A 23963-nucleotide genomic window follows, 5' to 3' on the forward strand; every position below is an offset into this window, starting at 1 on the left:
AAAAACACGTGAATTTCAATAAACAGCCACCCAAAAAGATCATGTCGGCATCAGGTGAAAATTCCATTGTATGAATGGAAAGTTACATCAATACAGTATATGCACATGAAAAGAACTTGGAATGAATAAGCATTTCTTGAACTATATCTACAAACATAATTTAATGTGAAGGCATGGTAATCTACAAACACAATTTGATGTGAATGCATGGTAGACATTTGTTTTCCACTAATTGTTTTCACTTAGTAATTTCCAAAAAAAAAAAAAGAAAAGAAAAAGGATGCATACTACTATAGAACAAATATGCTCATAATTTGATTTCTCAAGCTACACTCACTAAGTTCCTTACTCGTGCCCCAGTGGTACACTCGCAAGAGTTTCAACACCAGGTCAAGGGTTTGAGTACCCTTAGGTGGTGAAATCCCACTACGGCATGAGTGTGTGGGTGTATGTGTGGGGTGTGTGTGAGTGTGAAAAAAAAAAAAAAAAAGCTACACTCACTAACTGAAAGACTATTGATGTAGGAACAACGCATGAACTCAAATAATGTGCGAAATCAATCAGCAAAATTAAATTAATTAATGAAAACTATAAATCTTGCTACCATCATCACAAATATCAAGACTCTAAAAAGGAAACCATGCATAGTTCAAGCCTATGTTGCCAAGCATCATCCTACAAGACCATTTAACATGAGAAACTAGGATCTACATGTAGAAACATCCAAATAGCATAGGGTTAGACCTAGTTTAAAGAGGAAGGTCTAATACCACCCAGCGTTTACTAGATTAAGGTGTGGTTGAAGCTAGGGTTAGGAAAGTTTGGGGAAAAGGGTGAAATTAAGGTTAAAGTGGGGAATTGAATAAAGGAGTTAAAGGATTTAGGTATTATGAGAAGGGAATTAAGGTTTGTAGGGGTAGTGGAAGGCCAAAGGGACAAGGGGTGGGACCGTATGGCCAACCCTATGGGTTCACACGTGTGGCTATACGATCACACGTGTTGTCTAGGTAGGGTTTGGTTTTGGGTTTTTAAATGTTTGGCTTGTCGAGAAAGGTGTAAAGGAGGAGAATCGGAAGGTTGTTGATGGATTTTGGATAAAGGAGAAATAATGAAAGAAGAAACTTGAAAAAATACCTCGATTATTGATGAAGAGATATGAATGAGGGGATAGAAGGAAGCCTCGCACTTCCGTTGATGAAGATAGGCTTCGCACCGATCTTCCTTCCAAGTCACATGGAAGATATCCTCACATCACATGAAAATTAGAGAGAAAAAAAGAGAGTTCTCTTTTTTTCATAAACAAAAACCCACACTAAGGAGGTCACACGCCACCTCCCCCCCAACCCATGTAATCCATGCAATCCAACGGCCCGATCGTCACATCCTGAAAATCCAACAATCCAAATCATTCCCTAAAGCAACCCATGTGCATTTTCCCAGTGTGGGGTCTTCCAAATGTTCGCACATGCACATGGGGTCTTCAACATGGATACTCACCTAACCATAGAGAAATCGGGGTGGCCTGCCTCCTCTTCTAATACATACACAAAGGTGTACGTGATGTGATGTCCTCATCAACTATGCTTCCTTAAAAGTAAATGTGAAGTAAATACATAGATGGCAACAATGTTTTCCGTATCGTTATCGCCTAATGTATCACATCCTTGGGATATGGATACATTGAAGGTTGCACTGTTAATGATCGGTGGAGAGCGTCATTGAAAGAAGCCGGTGTGAAGCTAAACGGTCAAAAGAGGCTTTATGAGACGTTGGTCACTGGATCGCCGCGGCATACAGTTTTTACCGTCACACCAGAGTTTTACTTGAACATTCCCATCTTATTGTTACAAATCTTGTATCATGTTATTACGGTATTTATATCCACATAGGATACATTACCGTTGAGGCTTTATGCCCATTGCCCCATTGCCATGGAGAAACTAACCACATTCCATTAGTTCTCCTACACAACAAGTTGTGCAGGAGACTTGTTCAGCTACCTTTTCGTGGATAACAAAGTGGGCCATGTGGCCACAATTACATGCATGCACACATGTGCCAACATATATATTGGTTATCGCATGGGATATATCAGTTGTATCGCATAATATATTGTTGTTGTTGGAAAACATGAGGAAACATTGGTAAATTGGTCGAATTTTTCAATGAAACTTCAAAGATTGTTAAAAAAGACATCAATACACAGTTATAAATGAAAACATCAGAAAATAATAGGTTCCCTTTGTATGGGGTCTTAATCTATGTGTTGTCCGATTGAACTGATGCAATTATATTCAAAGTCAATTCATATAATTTATAAATGTAAGAACACGTGTATAGAAACACAAGCAATGCATTCAAAAACAAAAGAAGAAATAGAAAACTAGACATGTGATGAGGACATCACTTCACATGCACCTTTGTGTACATATCAGAGGAGGAAGCAGACCGCACCGATTTTCTTGTAGCTCGCCGAGTACCCGTGATCGTGCTGAAGACCCCATGTGCATATGCGAGCATCTAAAAGACCCCACACTGGGAAGATGTGCATGGGATGCTTTGTGGAGTGATCCAGACCATTGGATTGGAGGGATGTGACGATTGGGCCGTTGGATCACATCATCGGGCCATTAATCGTGGATCGTCCACACTAGTTTTTCTTAGAATTTATTAGCTTATAGGATTTAGTTTTGGTTATGTCATGTTTGGACACCATTATGAGTGTTTTTAGTTGATTTTAATTAGACTAGAATTATTTTTATCAAAATTTACAAAACAAGGTGTTTATTGTAATTTTTTAACTTTCTTGGAGCTATAAAAGAGGGTGGGCGTATGACACTCTCCCTCATTGGATTTTGTGATTAAAAAAATTGAGAGAGAAAAAAAGCTATTGCTTTCCTCTTCTCCTTACATCTTCATGAGATTTGAAGTACTTAAATGTGATTTGGAAGGGAGATTCGTGTAAGGCTAATCTTCATCAACGGAGGTGCGAAGTCTCCATCTATTCCCACATCATCATCTCATTTCCCCTCCATGAAGTTATTTTTTTCAATTTCTTTGATTCTCCCATCCTAAGCATTCATCTTCTCCTAAACACATCTTTCTTTTACCTATCTACAATCCCAAACCCTAAGAGACCTAACCCATCCATCCTACGCCACATGTGTGACTGTACAGCCAAACGTGTGAACCTTCCGGGTTGGCCATACAGCTGCACCTTATCCTTTTTGGCTTCCTTTCACCCTTAAATCAAAACCCCATTTTCTCTCTACCAAAACCCTAACCCTAAATCTAGAAATCCTTAACTTTCCTAGATTTTTCTCAATTTCCTAAAACCCTAATTTTACCATATGTTGTATTAGGCCCTCTACTTTGAAATAGACTATACCTTATACTAATTGAATGTCCCTACATCCATTAGATCCTAGTTTTCTTTTATTTAATGATCTTGTGTTTCGATGTTGATAACTTAGGTTAGGATTATGTATGATGTTCTTTTTGTTTTCATGGTATTCGTGATGATTATGGTAATGTTTGTGTTTTTTTGTTAATTGTATTAATTCTGCTACTTAATCTCACATGTTATTTGGTTCATGCATCGGTCCTACGTCAATATGCCAATGAAAAATGTGTGGTTATGGCTAAGACCTACATAGAGCTACGTGGTAGCTCTAAATCAACATCTCCATCTCGATGAGGATGGGCATAGTACTGTTGTTCCACAAACCTACAATACTGTGCCCAAGTCATAGTAAAATGATACCGGTGAAGTTATTCTCTAACATAACGCTGGTGCTCATCCTCTCCTATTTGAGAAATTTTAGGAAATTTTCAAATTTTTCCTAATTTTCCACAAATCAACTCATCTTCCCCAAAATCCCAAAATTAGAGTGTGTATGTAACAATGATCTCATTAAACGCTCCTAAATACTCTGAAATGGGAGCTAATTGACCACTGGTCGAAGTGGAATTTTGAAAAGATATTATTTTCTAACATTTTTTAATTTTTTTTTTTTTTAAATCGAGAAATCACCAAATTGCCAAGAATCACTAGATTAGGTTACAGACATGTTTGACCTCATGTTTGGACAGTAAGATTGCAGCTGATTTGGGAAATTTTGGGGAAATTTAAAATTTTTACAAATCGGTCCATCTTCTACCAAATCCCAAAATTAGAGTGTATGTGATGATGATTCCATCAGACACTCCTGAATACCCTTAAATGGGGGCCAAATGACTGCCGATCGAAATGGAATTTTGAAAAAAAAAAATTTAACATTTTTAATTAAAAAAAATTTTTGCTTCGAAAAATTCCTAAATTACCAAGAATCAGATCTGGCTACCTACATGTTTGATTTGTGTTTGGACACAAAGATTGCAACCGATTTGAAAGAAATTAGGAAATTTCAATTTTTCCCAAATTTTTACAACTCAACCCATCTCCAAATTCTCGAAATTGAAGCTCCAAATCCATGATTTCTTTTTATCAATCAAATTCCCAAATCCATGATTTTTCATGCAAAGCATGAAGAATCATAGATTTGTAACCATTTGACACTATTTTAATATGATTTATAGAAGAAAAAATGGTAGAAAACAGCCCCAAATTGACTTGGATCTTGATTTCGACTCGAAATTGGTATTTTTCTTCAAACGTATTCATAAGGATGGATCAAAATCCACAATAGGTCTATTTAGAATTGGAGAGGAGAAAAAAAAAAAATCTTTAAAAAAAGAGATGTAGATGGATTTTTTTCAATTTTTCTGCCCTGAAACCCAGACTTCCAACATGTTCATGTGAAATATGTCAATATTGATAGATATTGCTGATATAAAGTATTTTTTGTAAAGGACTAGTCGCAATATTTCGTGATAACTGTGGTATTTAGATATATCATGCAATACGAAAACAATATTAAAACAATACTAGATATATCGTAGGATATATCCGCCGACATCGTCGATAATGAAAATATTGGATGAGAGATGTTCCAATGAAGGCTAATGGAGAGCCTAGATACTTGACTGTGACACAATGAAGTATGGAACATATCGTGACTTATCCTACAGCCTCTACTTGACAGCTTACTCTGAACCTAAAGGAGCTGCTAAACGTGCAGGTATTGGACGATCTACTTCAAACTATTTTGTATTTCTTGGTTCCACTATAGCTTCACCCAAAAGTAAGAAATCAGATATTGTATCTAAGCCGAGCAGTGAGGCAAAAGCATAGGGGTGTGTTACATTTATAGTAGCATGAGTCGGTAAGAATGATGCATTGCATGGTGATGGGAAGGAAGCATGCCATTCAATTTGGTGTTGTTCTCTACCCACGAGAATCATGTTGTGTAACTTGTTTTAGTCTGAGTTTGGTAAAGAGAAAAGTTCTCATCAACTGGTGTCAAAAGAGTCATATTCTCTTGGTTTTACGACCTTTTTAACTTTTTTTTTCAAAAAGAAACTGACGTTGGTTGCCTGAAATGCCAAAATAGCATTTTGATGAAACATAGAAACCAAAAATACTCTCAATAAAATAATGTGTTATTCTAATTCTAAAATTAGGTAAGAATTCAGCTGTTAATAGGGTCACACATAGCTTACCTTAATAGGATCACCAGACGTGTGGATATTTCAGAACCTAGATTTGAAACCACTTTCATTTCAGTGCCTTTTTTTTTTGTTCATGCTCCAAATTACAGTTAAACAGTCCTTAGAGCAGTTGGTGATCTCCTAATGTCCAGAGTCTTACTACAAAATGAAAACTAATTCTTTATATTCCTTGGCATTTCTAGCTTGGATATTTTATAGTACCTTATGCTGAATTGATTATGAGAACCAATTTTTTATCGTCCTTTGTCATCTTTACCCACGGATAAACTAAACAAGAATAGGAAAAAGTAGCAAAGGAGGAATCTGCAATCCAAACGTCACTCTAGAAGCTCAACCAGTCTTTACGAACCATAAATCGAGCACCTTTCTAATAGGAAACACTGGCTCTGGCATAAGGATTCAAACCATCAACAACGAATGGATGCCGCAAAAGAAATTTGCCTTTCCGAACATCTAACCCTCCATTTCTATTAGGAAGTCTGGGATCCAACCCCCATCAGATTCACCACATTTGTGACCGAGATGACATTCCTCCATAGCACTTAATGTTCCTCCCCAAACTTCCACCACAAGTTCCAAAGATGAGCCGCATTCTTTTATCTAATTGTTTTCGATTCCATTACCTCCTCCTTTAGGCTTTTGAACATCTTCCCATTTAACTAAGAGGAATTTGGGCCCATCTCCCTTCTCGTCCAACAAAAAAAATTATATGAAGCTTCTCAATTCTCCTAACAACCTTAGCCAGCATCATGAACAAGCAAAAAATTTCTATGAAGCTTCTCAATTCTCCTAACAACCTTACCCAGCATCATGAACAAGGACATGAAATACACACGGGTGATTAACAAGGGCCAATTAGATAAAGTTATCTCCCACCCAAGTAAAGATAAAATTTCTTCCACCCAAATAATCTCTTCTCAATCCTATCCATGATAGGATCCAAAAGGAAGGAGTGGAGGCTTTCCCTCATAATGAGAGACAAAGGTACTTCATCAGAAGTGAGACCCTTCAATGCTCCATTTGCTCAGCAAGAATTTGAACATTTCCCCCAAAACTTGCCACCCCTACCATAGCAACTTCCCTCTCATTAACTTTGAGTCCAAACACAACTGCCAAAAATATGAGAATCCTTTTCAAACTAATCACCTGATTAATGGCAGAGTCACACGTAATGAGCATATCATCAGTGAATTAAAGATGATTAATCACAACTTCAGGTTGCCAAACTGTGAAGCCCTTTATGAAACAAATTCCAGAAGCCCTACTCAACAATATACTATAACTTTCTGCAACAATGGCGAAAAGAAAAGGAGAAAGAGGGTGTCCTTGCCTCAAACCTCTAAAGCTTGAAAAGAAACCACATGGAGACTCATTAACAAGCATGGAGAGGTAATCGAATTCAAGGCCTTCTCTCTCCTCCCTTTATGCCTCATCCAAGATGCATGTGTCTCCCTTCCTATCCAAACACCCAATCACAGCTTGAAAGTTCTCCTTTTCTTAATATATCTTGCCCAAACATTTCTTTATTCCAGACTTTTAGCTTATCTTTGATATATTGGAGCTTCTTCATAAACCGATATCTAGCCCAACCTTCCACTCCACATTCTTTCCACCACCCATTCACTATAATCCCTCCCGAACTAGCCACCAGTTGTGTAAACAAAAAGGGGAAGAACCAATTGAAATACCAAACAATTCCAAACAAATCAGCTCATGATCAGACATAGGCTAGAAAGAACAGACATAATCCCCCCATATTCAAGATTCAGAGAAATCGGGACCCTATTCATATGACATATCACCAGTTCAGCTTGATCATTTCTCGAAGCATATATCTGGCATGAAGAGGAAGGTCAATGAGATTATTTTGAGAAATGAGATCAATGAATCACCTCATGGAGATTGTAGTTTTGCTGTCACTTGACTTCTGAAACGTGAAACAACAGTGCTAAAATCTCCTTCATAAGCACCAGCGGAGATTCCACCTTCCAAATGCTGCCAATAACTCTGACCAGAAATCTTCTCTTCTAGATGGATTTTCTCGTTCTTTGGGCTGCTGTTGCTTTGGTTGTCCTTAGTCTGCTGCATAGCCCTGTTTTTGGTTTTCAAGTATATGATATGTGGCCCGGGTCTTTTTTTGTTGGGCCTGCCTGAATGGTTGTACATTTCAATAAATTTTAGTAAAGCACTCCCACCTCTCTTTAAATTTTAAAATAATAATAAGAAGAAGAAGAAGAAGAAAGAAAGAAAGAATGATAGATCGGTCTCATTGGCACCTGAAGGAAATGGAAAATTTCCCGCTCCAAATGACTTCCACAAGTATTTTATTAGCATTTAACATGACAATAATCCCCTTTGTTGCTCCTCTCATAGGACTGAATGGCAACTATTTGCTCACCACCCCATAGATCATCTACATCCTTATCAAAAACCGATTCCAATCTTGATCCTCACAACATCACTATCTCACCCTTAGATCTTCTAAGCAAATCCTTGACAGACTTTCTGCGATCCAAGATGCCGAGCCCTCTAACATTCAAATGAAATTAGCTTCGTTAAGAAGACTTACAGTTTTCCTGTCCCATCTTCTTCCTTCTATGTACTTTTATTTTTCTCCGAAAGGTGGGAGCACACTATCTATAATTTAATTGATAAGGGAAATATATACAACTCATAAGAAGAGGGAGCCAAGCGCCCCACCCCCTTCAAAAATAAAGGACCAGCATATAGGCTCTTAGACTTTGCCCAAAACAAGGCCCCAACCAAGACCCAAAACATCATACTGATACAAAAACAAAAACAGGGTCCAAATAAACCTTACCATTACACAACATACCTGGGCTGCCGAAAGGAGTGCATCTAACAAACCTCTCAGAATGGAAAGATGCCCTCTTGAGGATCCAGCACAAATAACTGGAGGGCCATAATGGAGGGAAGCTTGCAGATCTTAAAACCAACCAGCTCGTTGCTTCCTTCAATATATTTCCATCTCTATATTTGCCCATCCATTATCCACCCCATTAGCTGCAATAGTTACGATGTCAAGATTCGTGGATTCCAAATTGTCAAACAAAAGATTAAACGAAGCAGTATCGCCAGGGTACAAGTCCACCCAAATTCTACTATTATCTCATCGAAAAGAGAGATCATGATCAAAGCCATAATCATTCCCCTCCCATCACCTGAAATCTCTCCATCTTCGCTATTGAAAGCATTTGAACTGACCGCCACTGTTCCTGCTGCATGGTTTCTTTAAGTCTCATCTCAAGAAGTGGGAGAGGAGCCGTTTGGTTTTAATCTACCGGTACGAGATGGTGTCAAAGGCACCTCAGGGCCCCCTACTTTGGATTGGCAATTACCAATGCAATGAGAAGTAAAACAGCTACGATGACACTTTTCTCTTGTTTGAGACATAAAAGACAAAGCTGCAGTTCAGGGGCCGGATTTCCTCCCTGTCATGTCAACCTAATCATCGAGAGAAAGAAGCAGGCGAATCCGGGGCTGGGATTACGCCCGTTTTTAGAGCTCAAGGAGCACCGGCATCTTCAAAATCTCTCTGCAAAGGGCGTTTCCCTCAACTTCCCGAATAGGACAGACGGCTCACTCCAACCATTAACCGATCGCTGCATCAGTGTTGCTGGAAGCAGTTGAAGGCGAGATCGTTCCTCCACAAGAGTACGTTCCCAGCGACTCTGTAGTGTACAAGTGCAGCCTCTGCACGTGAGTTCCTCCTATGTAAGAAGAGTAAGAACCCCCTGCATGCACGTTTCCTCCTTGCTAAAACTAAGGGTCTTTTTTTTCTTTTTTTTCTTTTTTCGGGGGGGGGGTAGCTTGTTAGTAGACACCCACCCATGTCAGTACACACACTCCATGTTAGCCACCCCCGCTATGGTTGGATACCAAGACCTCGAGTGTTGAAACGAGGTATCTCCACTCAGTCTGCCAGTTAAGCTATGGATCTGGGTGTAAATTAGTAACTTACTTACCCCTAACTTAACGGATTGTTTGTCACCATGGATTTGGGGAATTTGAGGGGATTTCAAATCCCCCGGTTGTTTGGCGCCATGAAGTAACGGAGGCTCGAGGGGGTTTGAAATCAATGGTGAGAGCTTGGATTACATCTAAAATCCTTCCAAGAGTTGCATGTGTAACTTGTGTGTCACCATATTATTATTCTATTGGGCACATGGCCCACTAATGATATCCTAAAACAATTAGATTATCAATTGCATCACTATAATTACTTTAATATGATGATCGGCACCATCCAAACATCGTCCATGTAAATCAACGGTTAAAAATCGTTGGTTAGTCACTCAGACATGATCTTGTGCTTGTGGCCCATCTGAGACTTGGAATTTCATCATTTTTGGGCAAAGCATATATTTCAGCGGGCTTATTACAACCATTGTGTCAAACATTACATACATCACTAATTAGAGATATTAAAGTTGATTTAGTAATTAAATTCAAACCCCTATGGATATACCATGTATTACTACTTTTGGATTAAAATTGATTCCCAATCCAGGGTACCAAACACAATATGAGGATTTCAAATCCAGGGATTTCCATATCCACGCTCCCAAACAAGGCGTAAGGGTTGTTTGGATGCTTGCAAAGTTCGTCAAGTTATAAAAGGATTACAGGTAATCGATTACAACGGTCATTTAGATGCATGTATTGGCATGTAAAAGCTTTACATACTGTAAACAAATTATACTTGAAACCCACTAAAAAATCGTATTTATCATAGGTAAAGTCGTTACCGCTTAAAAGGCATTATACATGTTAGAAGACAATGGTTAATATACACTCATGACATGTGGGGTACACCTTAATGTATATGGTACATCCAATCTATTCATCATGCACTTCCCTTGATGCTCTCCCGTGGCCCTAAAAAATAGCTCGATCATTATCAAATGGACCACACAAGGGAAGGATGGGACGTCCACCATTATAAACTTCTACATTGCATTTGGGGCCCACTATGATGGGTGGACATCTAATAAATTTAGAGTGTGCGTGCTTTAATGCTATCTTAGGGCCCTTTAAAAAAAAAAAAAATCAAGTCTTTCTTATATGATTTGCATATTTTGAAAGGTTCACCACCCAAGCTCTATGATATGAATACCTACTTTATTCCTTGTAAACACTTTGCAGGCCAGCTAAGCACACAATCTGTTTACTTGTAAATGGATTTCCACTTAAAAGCTAAATGGAATAGCATGTAAACTGCTTACACCTAAAATTGTAATGTGTTTACAACTAAAAATATTACGAGCATCCAAACGACCCCTTAGTTTTTTGTTTGGATAAGATGTAACTTAGTTACAAGTAATAAGTTCTATATTCACACAACTAGAGCTTGAAATAGGGAATCGTTGAAAAATTAGATTGACATAAAAAATAAATAAATTAAAAAATTTTAAAAAAAAAACTTGGATAAAAGTATTCCATTTATTGAGCCCATGTAAATGAATAGTGTTGTGGGTAAAATAGACCGACTTGCAAAAGAAAAGTTAGGTCGAAAATCAATGTATCAAACTCTAGAGGCACAAACGCTACAAACCCCGAGGAAGCCCGATCGCCGACTAAGTAGGCAAGTCGGTACGATCAAGGTTGTCGCTCTAGGTCGGCACGACCCGGATCCCTTACTTCTCTCTAGATTGGAAAACCGGCTCAAACCCATGTACGAGCAATCCGAAGAGGCTATTAGGACTCATGAAGAAGTTAAAGGCTACAGAAATTGGACATCACAAAGACTTTCTTTATAAGCGAAAGGACTTCACTTTGTTCAGTATACGTGGACGAGCTTCCTAATGTGTGTTGCCATTCCCTTGGCCCGACCTCAAGGGGAGCACGGTCCATCTGAGCTCAGTCTCCAGCTACATCTCTAGGTTGATTCCGGATAGTCCGACCTTATCTAAGGAAGATATGCTCGAAATCTTCTCCAGAGATTGTGGAAGTTATCTGCGACACGAATGTGATCTCGAGATCCTCTCCGAGGATATCAGGGGATCCCCCTACTTAATAGGGAGATCTTCCCTACATTCTCGCCTCTCTTCAACTATAAAAATGAGCATACCTAATGGTGAAAGATACACACATTGACACAATTCTTCGCCCAAAACTCCACTTTTACTAGACCTAGATTCCTAGCCTAACTTTGGCATCGAAGGGTCCCCTGGTCTAGCTAGGGTCTCCTTTGTCTTCTTCCTGTGTAGATACTCGAAGGTCTGAAAAGGGTAGACCAGATTTTTACAACAACAGTTTGGCGTCATCTATGGGAAGTAACATAAAAAGTCTTTTCCATCACACCAAGGTTCAACAACGGCGAAAGGGAAGAAGAAAGTTCCGGCCTCCTCAACTACATTAGATCTCGCACCACTGGAACAGTCCAGCCACTAGGACTCCTCGTCCCAATTGCAAGCTGATTCTGCACCTACGGGGCCGTGCAACGATCCCGTAGTCGAGGAGGGCAACTTATCTCCCTTGACTAGCAAGTTGAAACGTTGAACAACAATATTAACTCTATGAAGCAATTACCGGAACAACTACAATCTCGCCCCACACAAGGGGTCGAACAAGTAGCAGCTCTGACTTCTCGGGAGTTCCTTCAACTATCTGAGGCACCTGCGACCCCTCACAAGAGCAGACAGCTTGGAGCATCTAAAAGACACCTTCCCATGTCTTTGGTACAGCCGCCCTAGCGGCTTCTGACCTATGTCATGAATTGGACAACAAAAGCGCGGCAAAGCGCTTGAAATAGCCAATGAAGCTATAACTGAGAGTGGCGATCCCTGAGAAGTCGAGATTAACGGCCTGCAAGGACAGATCGGCAATATATGATAGGCCTATCATTCAAACGCCCCAACCTCGGTGGAGGTGATTTTGGAGGAGACCGAGCCCTCCATTCATAACTGATATCATGCGCACAGATTCCACCAAGGTTCCATCTACCTCAGATCGCCCCGTATACCGGAACTGCCGACCCGACTGATCATCTAGAATCCTATAGGGCTTGGATGGAATTGCAAGGCACATCAACTGCTATCATGTGTGATGAATTTTCGTTAACTCTAGCAAGAGCAGCTCGGAAGTGGTTCCGACAGTTGAAGTCACATTCAATCGACTCTTTCGCGCAGCTCAGCAAAGTCTTCGTCACCAACTTCATTGGGGAAAGAAAGCCTCAAACCGGCTTCCCACCTCCTCAATATCGTTTAAAAAGTAAGTGAGCTACTGAAGGACTACATCAAGCGTTTCAATCTAGAAACGATGCACGTGCAAAAGCATTCTGAAGATATTGCCCTAACCGCCCTGATGGGAGGACTTAAGGAAGGAAGATTCCTCTTCTCACTCGACAAAAACTCTCCGACCACGATGGCCGACCTCCTCAGTAAAGCTCGAAAATACTCCAATGTCGAGGAAGTCGCTACCTTAAGGAGGGCCAATCGGAGCAAGGGAAGCTCGGCCAAGGAAAAAAGGGCGAAGGAAGAACCTCCCTTGGCCGACGGTAACAAGAAGTGGAAAGGCGATGAGCCGCCAAGGGACCAGAGCCCGAACAGATGACCTAATAGCCGGTTCAGCTCGTATACTCCTCTCAACACGACACCCGAGCAGGTCCTCATGGAAGTCAAAGAAAAATGAATTCTCGGATGGGCGAACAAAATGAAATTCGAAGCCACCAGTCGAGACAAGCGAAAGTATTGTCACTTTCACCGAGACCACAGCCACTCGACTAGTGACTGTTTTGACCTGAAAAAAGAGATTGAAACCCTTATTCGCAATGGTCACCTACGCAAGTATGTCAGAAGTGAAGAATGAGCCGATCCAAAGGATGATTAACTTGTCGATAGTATACCAACTAGGGAAATTCACACGATATTTGGTGGACCAGCAAGGGGAAGAGACTCGAACCGAGCTCGGAAAGCTCATGCCAGAAGCCTCGGCCATTCCAGCTTAAATCGTTAGCTCTCCGTTACCGACAGGTCAACAAAAGAACAGAGGGTGGCTTCGTGTGACCCGACCTTCACCGAAGAGGATGCTCGGGGAGTCCACCACCCACACGACGACATGCTTATAGTCACTATGACTATAGCTAACTGCAAAGTATTCCAGATTCTAGTGGACACCGAAAACTCGATTAACATTTTATTCTCTAAAGTATTCATAAAAATGGAGATTGGCCAATCTCGACTCCGGACCGTTAAAACGCCCTTGTTCGGATTCGTAGGGGATAAAGTTATGTCTGAAGGGTCGATCCAGCTCCCAATGACTGTAGGAGACGGGCAGAACCAGATGACGACCGTGATAGACTTCCTGGTAGTGGATTGTCCCTTTGTCTACGATGCTATTTTAGGTTGACCTTCACTCAATGCTCTTCGAGCTATCGTGTCAACATACCATCAAGCGATAAAGTTCCCCACCGAGCACGACATTGGCCTAATTAAGGGATACTAAAAAGAAGCTCGACAGTCTACTCTACAGCATTGAGAGGCCAACATCAAGCAATGGCCATCACCTCTCTTGATCCATGAGAAGATTCAATTAAAAGAGGGTGCCTATGGAGGACCTCATACTCGTTATGCTAGATGACTCCGACCCGACTCGAACCGTGCAAATCGACTCATCATTGGCACCATAATTATGGGACGAGATTATGAACCTCCTTTGACGTTATGCCGATGTATTTGCATGGTCACATCAAGATATTCCTGACATTGATCCTAAGATCATAGTCCATAGGTTAAACGTGGACCCCGACTGCTGAGCAATCCAACAAAAGCGAGGAGCGTTCGAGCCCGAGCGGTATGCCATAATCGTGGAGGAAGTTGAAAAACTCCTCGAGGCCAGCTGCATCGAAGAAATCTACTATCCAAACTGGATAACCAATATTGTATTGGTTAAAAAATCCAGTGGGAAGTGGTGGGTCTATGTCAACTATACCGACCTAAACAAAGCATGCCCCAAAGACAACTTCCCTCTCCTCAGATTGACCAGCTCATCGATAACATTGCTGGGCATGAACTCCTGAGTTTTATGGACACATATTTGGGTTACAATCAAATTTCCATGCACCCTAAAGAATTCTCTTGCGAAAACCTTAAAGAATATAATAGAGAGAAATGGTATGTGGAGAAAAGGCTTCATCTGGTAAGTTTAGGGATTTACAAAAACCAAGTTAGCTCATTTAGCTCGCTCGACTCGACTCGAAAAAGCTCGATTTGACTCTGTTCGAAACTGAGTTTGAGCCAAGTTGAGCTGATTTTTTTAGCTCGAAAAAATTTCGAACCGAGTTCGAGCTAACCCGAGCTCGACTCGACTCGGATCAAACCCCAACTTGAATCAAACTTGGATCAAACCAGTCGGTGACTCGGTTACTTTGATATTGATGTTGCTCACCAAGTGTTTGATGAAATGACTCAACGAACTGTCAGTTAGTGGCAAGGAAGGTATGTATATGAAACAAATACCCTTTTTCCTCGATTTTGATGTTGCCTACAAGGTGTTTGATGAAATACCTGTAAAATTGCTGCTACTATTTTACATACGGTGAGAATTTGAAGGTGTAGTCCATGTGTTTCTGAAAATGTTGCATATGCGAACTTGACTCGATCTTGGCTCGAACTAGCCTGAGCTGCTGACCAAACCGAGTCGAGCTGGCCAGTCATGCTTGAGGATCGAGCCGAGCTAAGTTCAAGCAATGGTCAGCTAGTGGCTGAGCCGAGTCGAGCTGTGCCAAGCTCGACTCGGTTCGACTCGTGTAGACCTCTAGGTAAGTTCCTAACTCTTTCTTTTTAAAAATTCTTCTGTTTACTAAATAAAAACCCTTGATCTACAAAATGGATGGGGAAAATTATTCCTACATCCATTATTTTGATCTATTAGAGGATTTGAAGATGAGAAAACAACTTTTGTGCAAGATCTTGAGTTGTAGAGATTAGCTTTGAGCAATCCAGTCATGTTAAGTTTGATCAATTCAAATCAAAAGTTTTAAAGGACAAATCATGTCAGGGCCTCGACTCATGGAGTCATCTGATTGGTTGATTTCCACAGCGATCTATGGATAGTATGGATGATGATAAACAATGTTACAAAAAGGTTCAATCAACGATTATAGATCCCAATAATTCAGATCTGAGTGATCCTTTAGTTTTCTCAAACTTTGAGATGGGAATAATCATTGGATGGTTTGGACCTAACCCTTGGATTGATGGAATCCATATAAGCTAAGGAGAGAAGGAAAAATCCTACAATTTTCGGAAGATCGAATTGTGTTATAGAACCCAGGCGACTTCGGTCGATCAATCGAAGTTAGTTTACAATCAATCAAACATGTTGATTTTTGTTCAGAGACCAGAGTTTAAAATTCATAATATAGTTTGATTGATCGAAGTCCTGATTCGATCGATCGAGGGTATCCTCAAGCGATCTCGATCGATCACTGGTGCTAATCTAGCATGGTAAAATCTATCCAACGAGCAAATTGAATTTAATCTGACCTATTTTGATCAATCGATGGGTAGGTTCAATTGATCAAAAGTGACCAAAAGTGTCCAAGCACTTAAGAAGTTAAAATTCGAATTGAATCGATTCTTAGTCGATTGATTGGAGGATTAATAAAGGGCCTTCGATGTGGCTCGATCGATCAACTGCATTGATCGACAGTCCCCTATTTGATTTCCAAAACTAAGTTAATGGAGTAATGAGTTCATAATGGATTAATAGTTAGTCATCTGGTTTAATCACAGGTGGACCCCATGTGAGGAAATAACTTAATTAAATTTGTGATGTGTTAAACCATCTTAATAGGAATTCGGATTCTAAATTCTAAAGCGTACAACTATTTGGCAAGTTCAACTCTACTACGGATAGGTGAGTGAATCCCAACTTGCTTCATACCTATACTGTTAAGATAGATGATGTGATTTATATGATTGTTATGATCGTTAAAATTAATATAAAAATTGTATTGTTATCTTAACATGATCTTTGTTATATGATTCATGTTCTGAATGATTATTAATGTAAGTTGAATATGTGGATATGTAAAACATTGATATCATGAATTCATTATTCACCTTGGGGAAATGTATATGTTGACTACATATGACAATGCATAGACATTGAGCATGCATCCATAGCATTCCTGCACTAATTCCTAAAGGCACGATCTAGATGACTACATGCACACCTCGTGCCTGGGTTCCTTTGGAATCTCCCTGAATGGTTCTCCTGGTAGATTTGTTGCTAGATGCCTGCATTAGTGGAAGCCTACTCATAGAGTAGATGCGGGCCTTGTCTATGCCTACCTACGGTAGAAGCCTACCAGGTGCAGATGCATGTTGACAGATATCCAACTTAAGAAAGTGGACGATCATCCCACTTGAGATGCATTTCATGACATCTCAGCATACATACTCATGCATGCATGCATGCATATAATTCATTATTGCTTCTGTTGTGCATAAACTATGATGGGTTCACTCACTAGCCTGACCAGTTAACGTTATGGATTAATAACCGTATAGAGGTGAACAAAATAGGAAATCTAAACCAAGTTCCGGATAATGAGGCTCGATTAGCAGATGAAGCCTAGGACTAATGGCCATATCTGGTGGAAGATGAACTTATTGCCTTGGATGGATGATTCATTTATGCAATTGACTAATATGAGAATTAGTTTCTATTCTTTTTAGATACTAATGTTTAGATTTAATATGAGATGTTTATAATCATGATTTTGTTGAATGGTATTTGATATTATAGTTAAATAAGTCTCAAATTGTTGGACATCGTTAAATTTCAAACTTTAATTTATGTGATTGTGACAATGATGGGATTGGAGATGGAAAATCATGCAATTGTGTGAATGTGTGAATGTTAATCCGATGAGAACTTAGAATACATTGAATTATGCCTCTAAACAAAAGCATGATGAGTGGAATTATATACACTTGGTGTACGAGTCATGGACTGTAACTCGGGTGACACAAGGATGGACGTGATGAGGTCAAGTGCCATCTTCCTCAAGGATAACTACTCCGAATCCACAGAGTTTATCTGGACTCCTTATAGAGATTCCTCAGTTCCACGATGAAAGAAAATAGAAAAAAATTCTAATAATTTTGAAAATATATTGATTGATAATTATCTAATATGTATGTGTCCCTCTTACACCATTAATAAAGAAAAAATTAAACCAAAATTTATAATTACCATAAATAGCAAAATTCTAACTCTAATAAAAATTATAATTCTAGTAAAACTTTTCTAAATCCTAATTTCTAAAAATAAAAATTCCAAATACACTTTTACTAGAAGAGCCCTAACATGATTACAAGTTATTTCTAAAAAAGAAGAAAATTTAAAACTCTAAAAATAAGAACATATTTTTAAAAAAATTAGAATTACTAAAACATAGTAATTTTTCCTTAAATTTTCATTTTTGAGCTAAAAGCGTGCATTTGTGATGAAACGAACAAATGCAACCCACTTTGTGGGCCGGTTCACCTCAGATGGCTCGTTACAGTAAAGATTGATAAATTATGTGCCCCATAATGATACTCGGATCAAAAGTTATGGCTAATTTATGATTCACCTTCTTTTGATCCAACCATGCTAGGATGTATCTGTGCCACGTCCTACATCAGACCCCTCCGCTTAGAAAAAACTTGTCCTTGAGTTACTCAAGGGACTTTGCTTATGGTACTCAAATAATTTCTGGTGTCGATGTTTTTCAGCATTTTCCTTGTACTTTGCATTAGGCTCTTAAGCTAACACAATACATGTAAGTATGCTATACTTGACTTGACCAATATGGATCAGTTCCTTCACTTGTGTCTGCAAGCTCTCGCATTCTTTCTGATAATATGGGCAATTAGGCCTACTTGCTCCTGAGACAAGATTAATGAGGTTTTGTATATCTCGTATTGGATACAATTCTTTAGGGAGTTCATCGAGCACAATCGCATTGAACTCCTATAACACTGGTTTCAAATCCTCTGGGATGTTTACAAGCTCCATATATTTTTTCTTTTCAACTAATGCATTTACATTTCCTATCTCCTCAGATTGTTTAACAAAATCTTATTCGGTTATGAGAGATCGTTACTTTACTTTAGAAGTCTTGGGTTGGTTCTCCTTTACCATAGGAGCCACATGTCTGCTACTGATGAATCATGTGGTCTGTCGTGACTCCGTTTCGACGAGGTCGTCTCTTGCCGATAAATAATGTGATTTCTCTTCATAACCCCTTACTGATCGGCTATCCTACCAAGAATTTTGATTTTGTTGGAATAATACATGATCGTAATCTTGATGGAGAAATCACATGCACAACAACTGCTTTATCCGTGACCACGTGTAGATTGGCACCTTCATTTGTCTCGTCCACTCGAGTTGAAGTTGTTCCTACCAAACCAAAGCTCCGCCCTTCAACTTGTAAGCCATAAGTTTAACTTTCTTCTCTTCCATGATATCCATGTAATCGAAGAAATATTCAGCTTCAAGCAACCAATCGGGGAAGTCCTTGAAGTGGAGCTGGCTATTGAAACCAGGAAGATTGACTTTTATCTTGAATTCTTGATCCGTTTGATCTATCCAATCAATGCTTCACCCAGGATGTTGTGGAATCATATCGTTGGATCCCACATTCTCAGGAGTGATCATGTGGTTCACTACTGGCATTGTCTTGCAATCGATGTGGTTATGAGTTCCAGTGCCTACTGGGGGAGGATCACCACCATGAATACGAAACTGCCCTAAGGCCTCTATGATATGATTGATGTCAGCCTGTAGCCCTTGCATGACTTCTTGATTCTCTCATTATACCACTTCAAAGGCCGTCACTGTTAAAGGTAAATTCATTGGAGCACTATCCATGGGAATGTTGCCCAACCCGTCGTTAGAAGCCATATATCCAAGGAGAAAGCCTCAATCTGATACCTACTGACACATGGATGGATGTGATGAAGAGAAAGTCACAAGTTATGTGCCCCGTAACGATACCCAAATCAAAAGTTATGGCCAATTTATGGTTCTCCTTCTTTTGGTCCAACTATTCGATAAATGTATTTATGCCATGTCCTACATCATTGGGTTTGAGGGTGCATACTCTGTATCCAAATTGTGGGGCATGATAAATAATGTATAGATTTGGGGACCAAACACTTTCTTATAATAAAGAGGCTATGTGAAGATCCAACCCAACATAGGACTCTTCCAAGCCCACGTCTCCTTAATCCCGTCACCAAGAGAGAAGTCATCTCCCAATACAACTCTAATTGGAGTTGTATATTGTACTTTATGCCCATAAAAAATTGCATACACCCATCAATTGCATGGGTCCCACCCTGATGGTCATGTGATCAATCCAAACATACCATTATATTGCCATATGAAATTATGTCATATATGACCCATAATTACAACATTCTCCCACTTGGGACATTTATGAAATCTTTAATATACAATGTATTATCTAGTACTTCCTTAATGAGCTCAAAGCTTTATTAGATATTTTAATGGATCCTATGAAGTACCCTAAATTATCTTGTTCATTGGAACTACTAAAATTGGACCAGGATAGTCATCAACTCATTTGTTGAGGCCGGAGTAAACGCGATCACAAATGCTAATATTCCCAATGACATGGATACCAAAAACATGAGTGTGGAATATGAAAATATCATGCCAGGTGAAACCCGCATGCAGACTTCCAAGCGGTCCAATCATCTCTATCAAAAGATGCCTTAGCCTTAATTGTAGTAAACCTTTATCTGTTCATTTCTCTTTATGTATGCAGAATGGGTATACCTTAATGAATAAAAATCAAAATTTGAATCATTAATTACACCTTAATTTACTAGAATGCATACACTACCTCAATGTCTGTACTCCCACTAACCCCGAGCACCATAGGATGCAATTATCAATTGGGGTTTACAAAATACTTGATGAATATAGATCATCTTCCTTTCAAGGAACCTTAGAGAGTGCTTTGTTTCTCCTATCTTAATTTAGTGAAATGTAATGCCGCAATGTCTAACGCCTGGATTCGCGATAGACATTAAAGCTCTATTCCAATGCACGATGTCGTAAGTGTTCATATTGCACCCTATCAACCAACAACACTTATGCCATGAAACAAAACCTAAAACCTAAAGCAACAACACCCTATTATCTCTCTCAACTAACGGTACATGAGAGTAAGCATCACAACCAAATACTCGCAGTCCTGAGTAGTTTATCTGCTGACCACTCGACACTTCCTCTGGAATCTTGCATTTAATGGCCAAAAAAGCGGACCGATTCACCAATTAACAAGCCGTGTTAATGACCTTAGTCCACAAGTCCTTACCCAGCTCAACATCACTGATTATGCATTGGGCCCTCTTTAAGAGAGTTTGATTGATCCACTCAGCCGCACCATTTTGTTATGGTGTATGGCACATTGTGTTGTGCCTTACGATCCCTTCATCTTTGCAATACCTATTGAATTCTCCACCATTATTTGTCCTAGTACTTTGATCTTTCGCCCTATCTGTTTTTCCACCATTGCCTTCAATTGCTTAAATTTAGTAAAACATTGGATTTATTTTTCATAAAATAAACCAATACTTTCCTGGAATAGTCGTCAATGAAGGTGACAAACCATGACAACCCTCCACTAGAAACTATGGGCTACAATCCCCATACATCATAATTCACATAATTAAGAACATCCTTACATATTTACTAGACTTTAAAGATAACCTTAAATGTTTACCATATATGCAATGCTTGCATATATTAAAATCAATACTTTTAAAGACTATAATTAAACAAAGGTTAGAAAGTACCTTCATGCCCCGCTCGCTCATGTGGCCCAAGCGTGCATGCCACATATGCGCAAACGTGGAATCCGCTACAAATGCTGCAACTCCACTATATGAGTGCTCTCTATCAACCTGTAAAGATTTCCATTCTGCTATTCCTTTATAACTACGAGTGCCCCATTTAAAACTTTAAGGACATAATCGAACCCGGTGAATGTATACCCAAGCACCTCAAGTGCTCCTAAAGATATCAAGTTGTTCCTCATATTAAGAATGTGTCTCACCTTGGTCCAACATCTTGATGTGCACTGATCCAACACCACTACACTATAGGCATTATCATTGCTCATAAATACCTAGCCACCATCGCACTCACTGTAACTGGTGAACCAATTTCGATAAGGAGTCATGTGATATGATGTCTAATATCTAAAATCCATTTATCCTTACAATCATCATATAAGTGTCCGACCATGGACATTGACAACATATCACTTCCACTCTTACCTTTATCAGACTCTGCAGTGTTGACCTCTCTCGAAGAAGCCTCTGAGTTTTTTTTCTTAGCCTTATGATTTTTCTAATCCTTCTTCATGTGCTGAACATCCCACAGTTCTAGCACTTCAACTTTCCTCTACCCCTGCCCTTAGATTTGGACCTCGATCGAGAAGACCTGTTGTCTCGTCCAAAATTTTGTTCCCTCATAACCAATGCATCAATAGAGGCATCTACGTCACCGCTTTTCTTTCTTATTGCCTTTTCTTGAAGGGCTGAGATAATGGTATTGACTCCAATGGTTGATCTTCCGGTGCACACAAGTCCTTGAATAACTCATACGAAGCTAGGTGAGAATTCAATAGGATGCATGCCTGATCCTCAACTTTCATCATTTCTTCCACATCCAATAATTTGCAAATAAACTTGTTAAAGTTATTAATGTGGGCCTCAACATCAGCACCCTTCACCATCTTTAGATTGAACAACTGAAGCTTTAAGTACATGCGATTCTTAAAAGATTCCTTTGAATAGATGTCCTCTAATTTCACCCATGTACTTGCTGCAGTTCTCTCTCATGACATTGTAAAGGACCTCATCCGTTAGGCACAATTGGATAGAGGTTCTCGTTTTCTTATTCATCATGTTCTATTCTTCGTCTGTCATAGATTCCAGTAACTTCTTAAGGAGTGCATCATCCTATCCTTACTGAACTAGGGACCAGTCATCTTGACCTTCCATAGTTCAAAATTACTTTTCCTGTAATATTTTTCAACATCAAACTTTAGATTAGAAGCCATTGATATTATGCTTTCATATTCAATCTGCTTCCCAATGTTATGCTCTGATACCACTTGTTGGGGAACCATGGAAGCACACAGAGATGAATTAAGTATTCCAATTACACAATCAAGTCCAATCACAAATATTCTGAATTTAACGTGGAAAAACCCATGGCACAAAGCGACAGTAATGCACTATGAAAGCAAAACATTATCAAAGATGGAGATTATCAAATTCGAACAAGCCTCAAATCATCCCAATTTATGCCCTTGAAACCCTAGAACAAATTAGAAAGCTCTGAGATTCACCCTATTCCCGATTACACCCTATATATATAGCCTCTATGAGAATCACAATTGAAATAGGAAACAAATCCTGCACTTAACGCAACTCTGCGTAACTTTGTGTGATCATATATTGAGACTTTGATGTCACTTCGATGGCATCGACAAACTATTGATGGCATTGAACACCTTCGATGTCATCGAACCAAACAACAAAATATTTCAGCGATAAAACATGGATTTTTTGAAATTTCTCAATGGCATCAAGCTAACTTTGATGGCATTAAGTTGCCATTAACAGACCTGTTGATTTTCAGATTTCAAACATCAACAACAATATAAAGCATACTTGATTGACAAGAATAACTCGTTGATCTCGAAGCTGAGTAATGATCATATCACAAACAGTTGTTTTCCCAGATGCAGTACCACCAGCAACACCTGTACATTGTCATAATAGTTAATTAATGAACAAGGTCTAAATTAATTTTAAAGATTGAAAAAAATTATCATTATTATGGTCAAATTAGATGCAAAATTAAATAAATAAATGTGTGAAAACATCTATAAGCCAAATACCAATCTTTACATGAAATAAAAACAAAAAATTGTTAAATAAAAATAATTAATCGAATATAACAAAAATCAAACAATTAATTTGTGGTTTCTAGTAATATAATATGGTAGGATAACCTAAAATTGCACGAATTTCTTCTTAAATGGGTTTTATTAAAATTTGAGGACAATATTGGCCATGACAATTGACTAATGGGAAAAATTAGAGCATATCATATGGATAGAAGGAGTACAGTATGTGCACCAATGTTTGTGATCAAGTATCTTCAAGACTTTTGGACCCTGAAGATGATAGCAAACATGACCCTACGTGGGATGTGTGCATTCTAATGTAGCAGTATAAGTAGGCACAAGTCATGCGTATTAGTCCCTTTAAGAGTCCGAGAACACC

The 23963-nt window shown here is 39.1% G+C and overlaps 1 protein-coding gene and 1 long non-coding RNA gene across 15 annotated transcripts in view; both read right to left on the reverse strand.

Moving 5' to 3' along the window:
* The window catches only part of LOC131246115 (uridine kinase-like protein 3), a 128216-nt gene extending 118850 nt beyond the window's left edge, over positions 1-9366 (reverse strand). For 6 of the 14 annotated variants that reach the window (XM_058245992.1, XM_058245991.1, XM_058245987.1 and 3 more), the window contains exons 1-2: positions 8447-8577; positions 7503-7702 (exon numbers count right to left, since the gene is read on the reverse strand). Coding sequence is in view for 5 of the 14 variants with exons in the window: in XM_058245981.1 (XP_058101964.1) it covers positions 8447-8615 (169 nt within the window). In the remaining 9 variants the exon portion in view is untranslated. Of the gene's footprint in view, positions 1-7502; positions 7703-8446 lie in introns of all 14 variants that reach the window. The other 8 variants (XM_058245990.1, XM_058245983.1, XM_058245981.1 and 5 more) reach the window with 7 other exon arrangements.
* On the reverse strand, positions 6-7494 carry LOC131246118 (uncharacterized). The gene is made up of 3 exons (XR_009171178.1): positions 6408-7494; positions 1498-6346; positions 6-1245 (listed from the first exon to the last, which is right to left on the reverse strand). It is a non-coding gene; the product is annotated as an uncharacterized LOC131246118 (long non-coding RNA).
* Positions 9367-23963: the final 14597 nt, after the last annotated feature.

The sequence above is a fragment of the Magnolia sinica genome, chromosome 5 (genome assembly GCF_029962835.1).
Source record: "Magnolia sinica isolate HGM2019 chromosome 5, MsV1, whole genome shotgun sequence".
Lineage (NCBI taxonomy): Eukaryota > Viridiplantae > Streptophyta > Magnoliopsida > Magnoliales > Magnoliaceae > Magnolia > Magnolia sinica.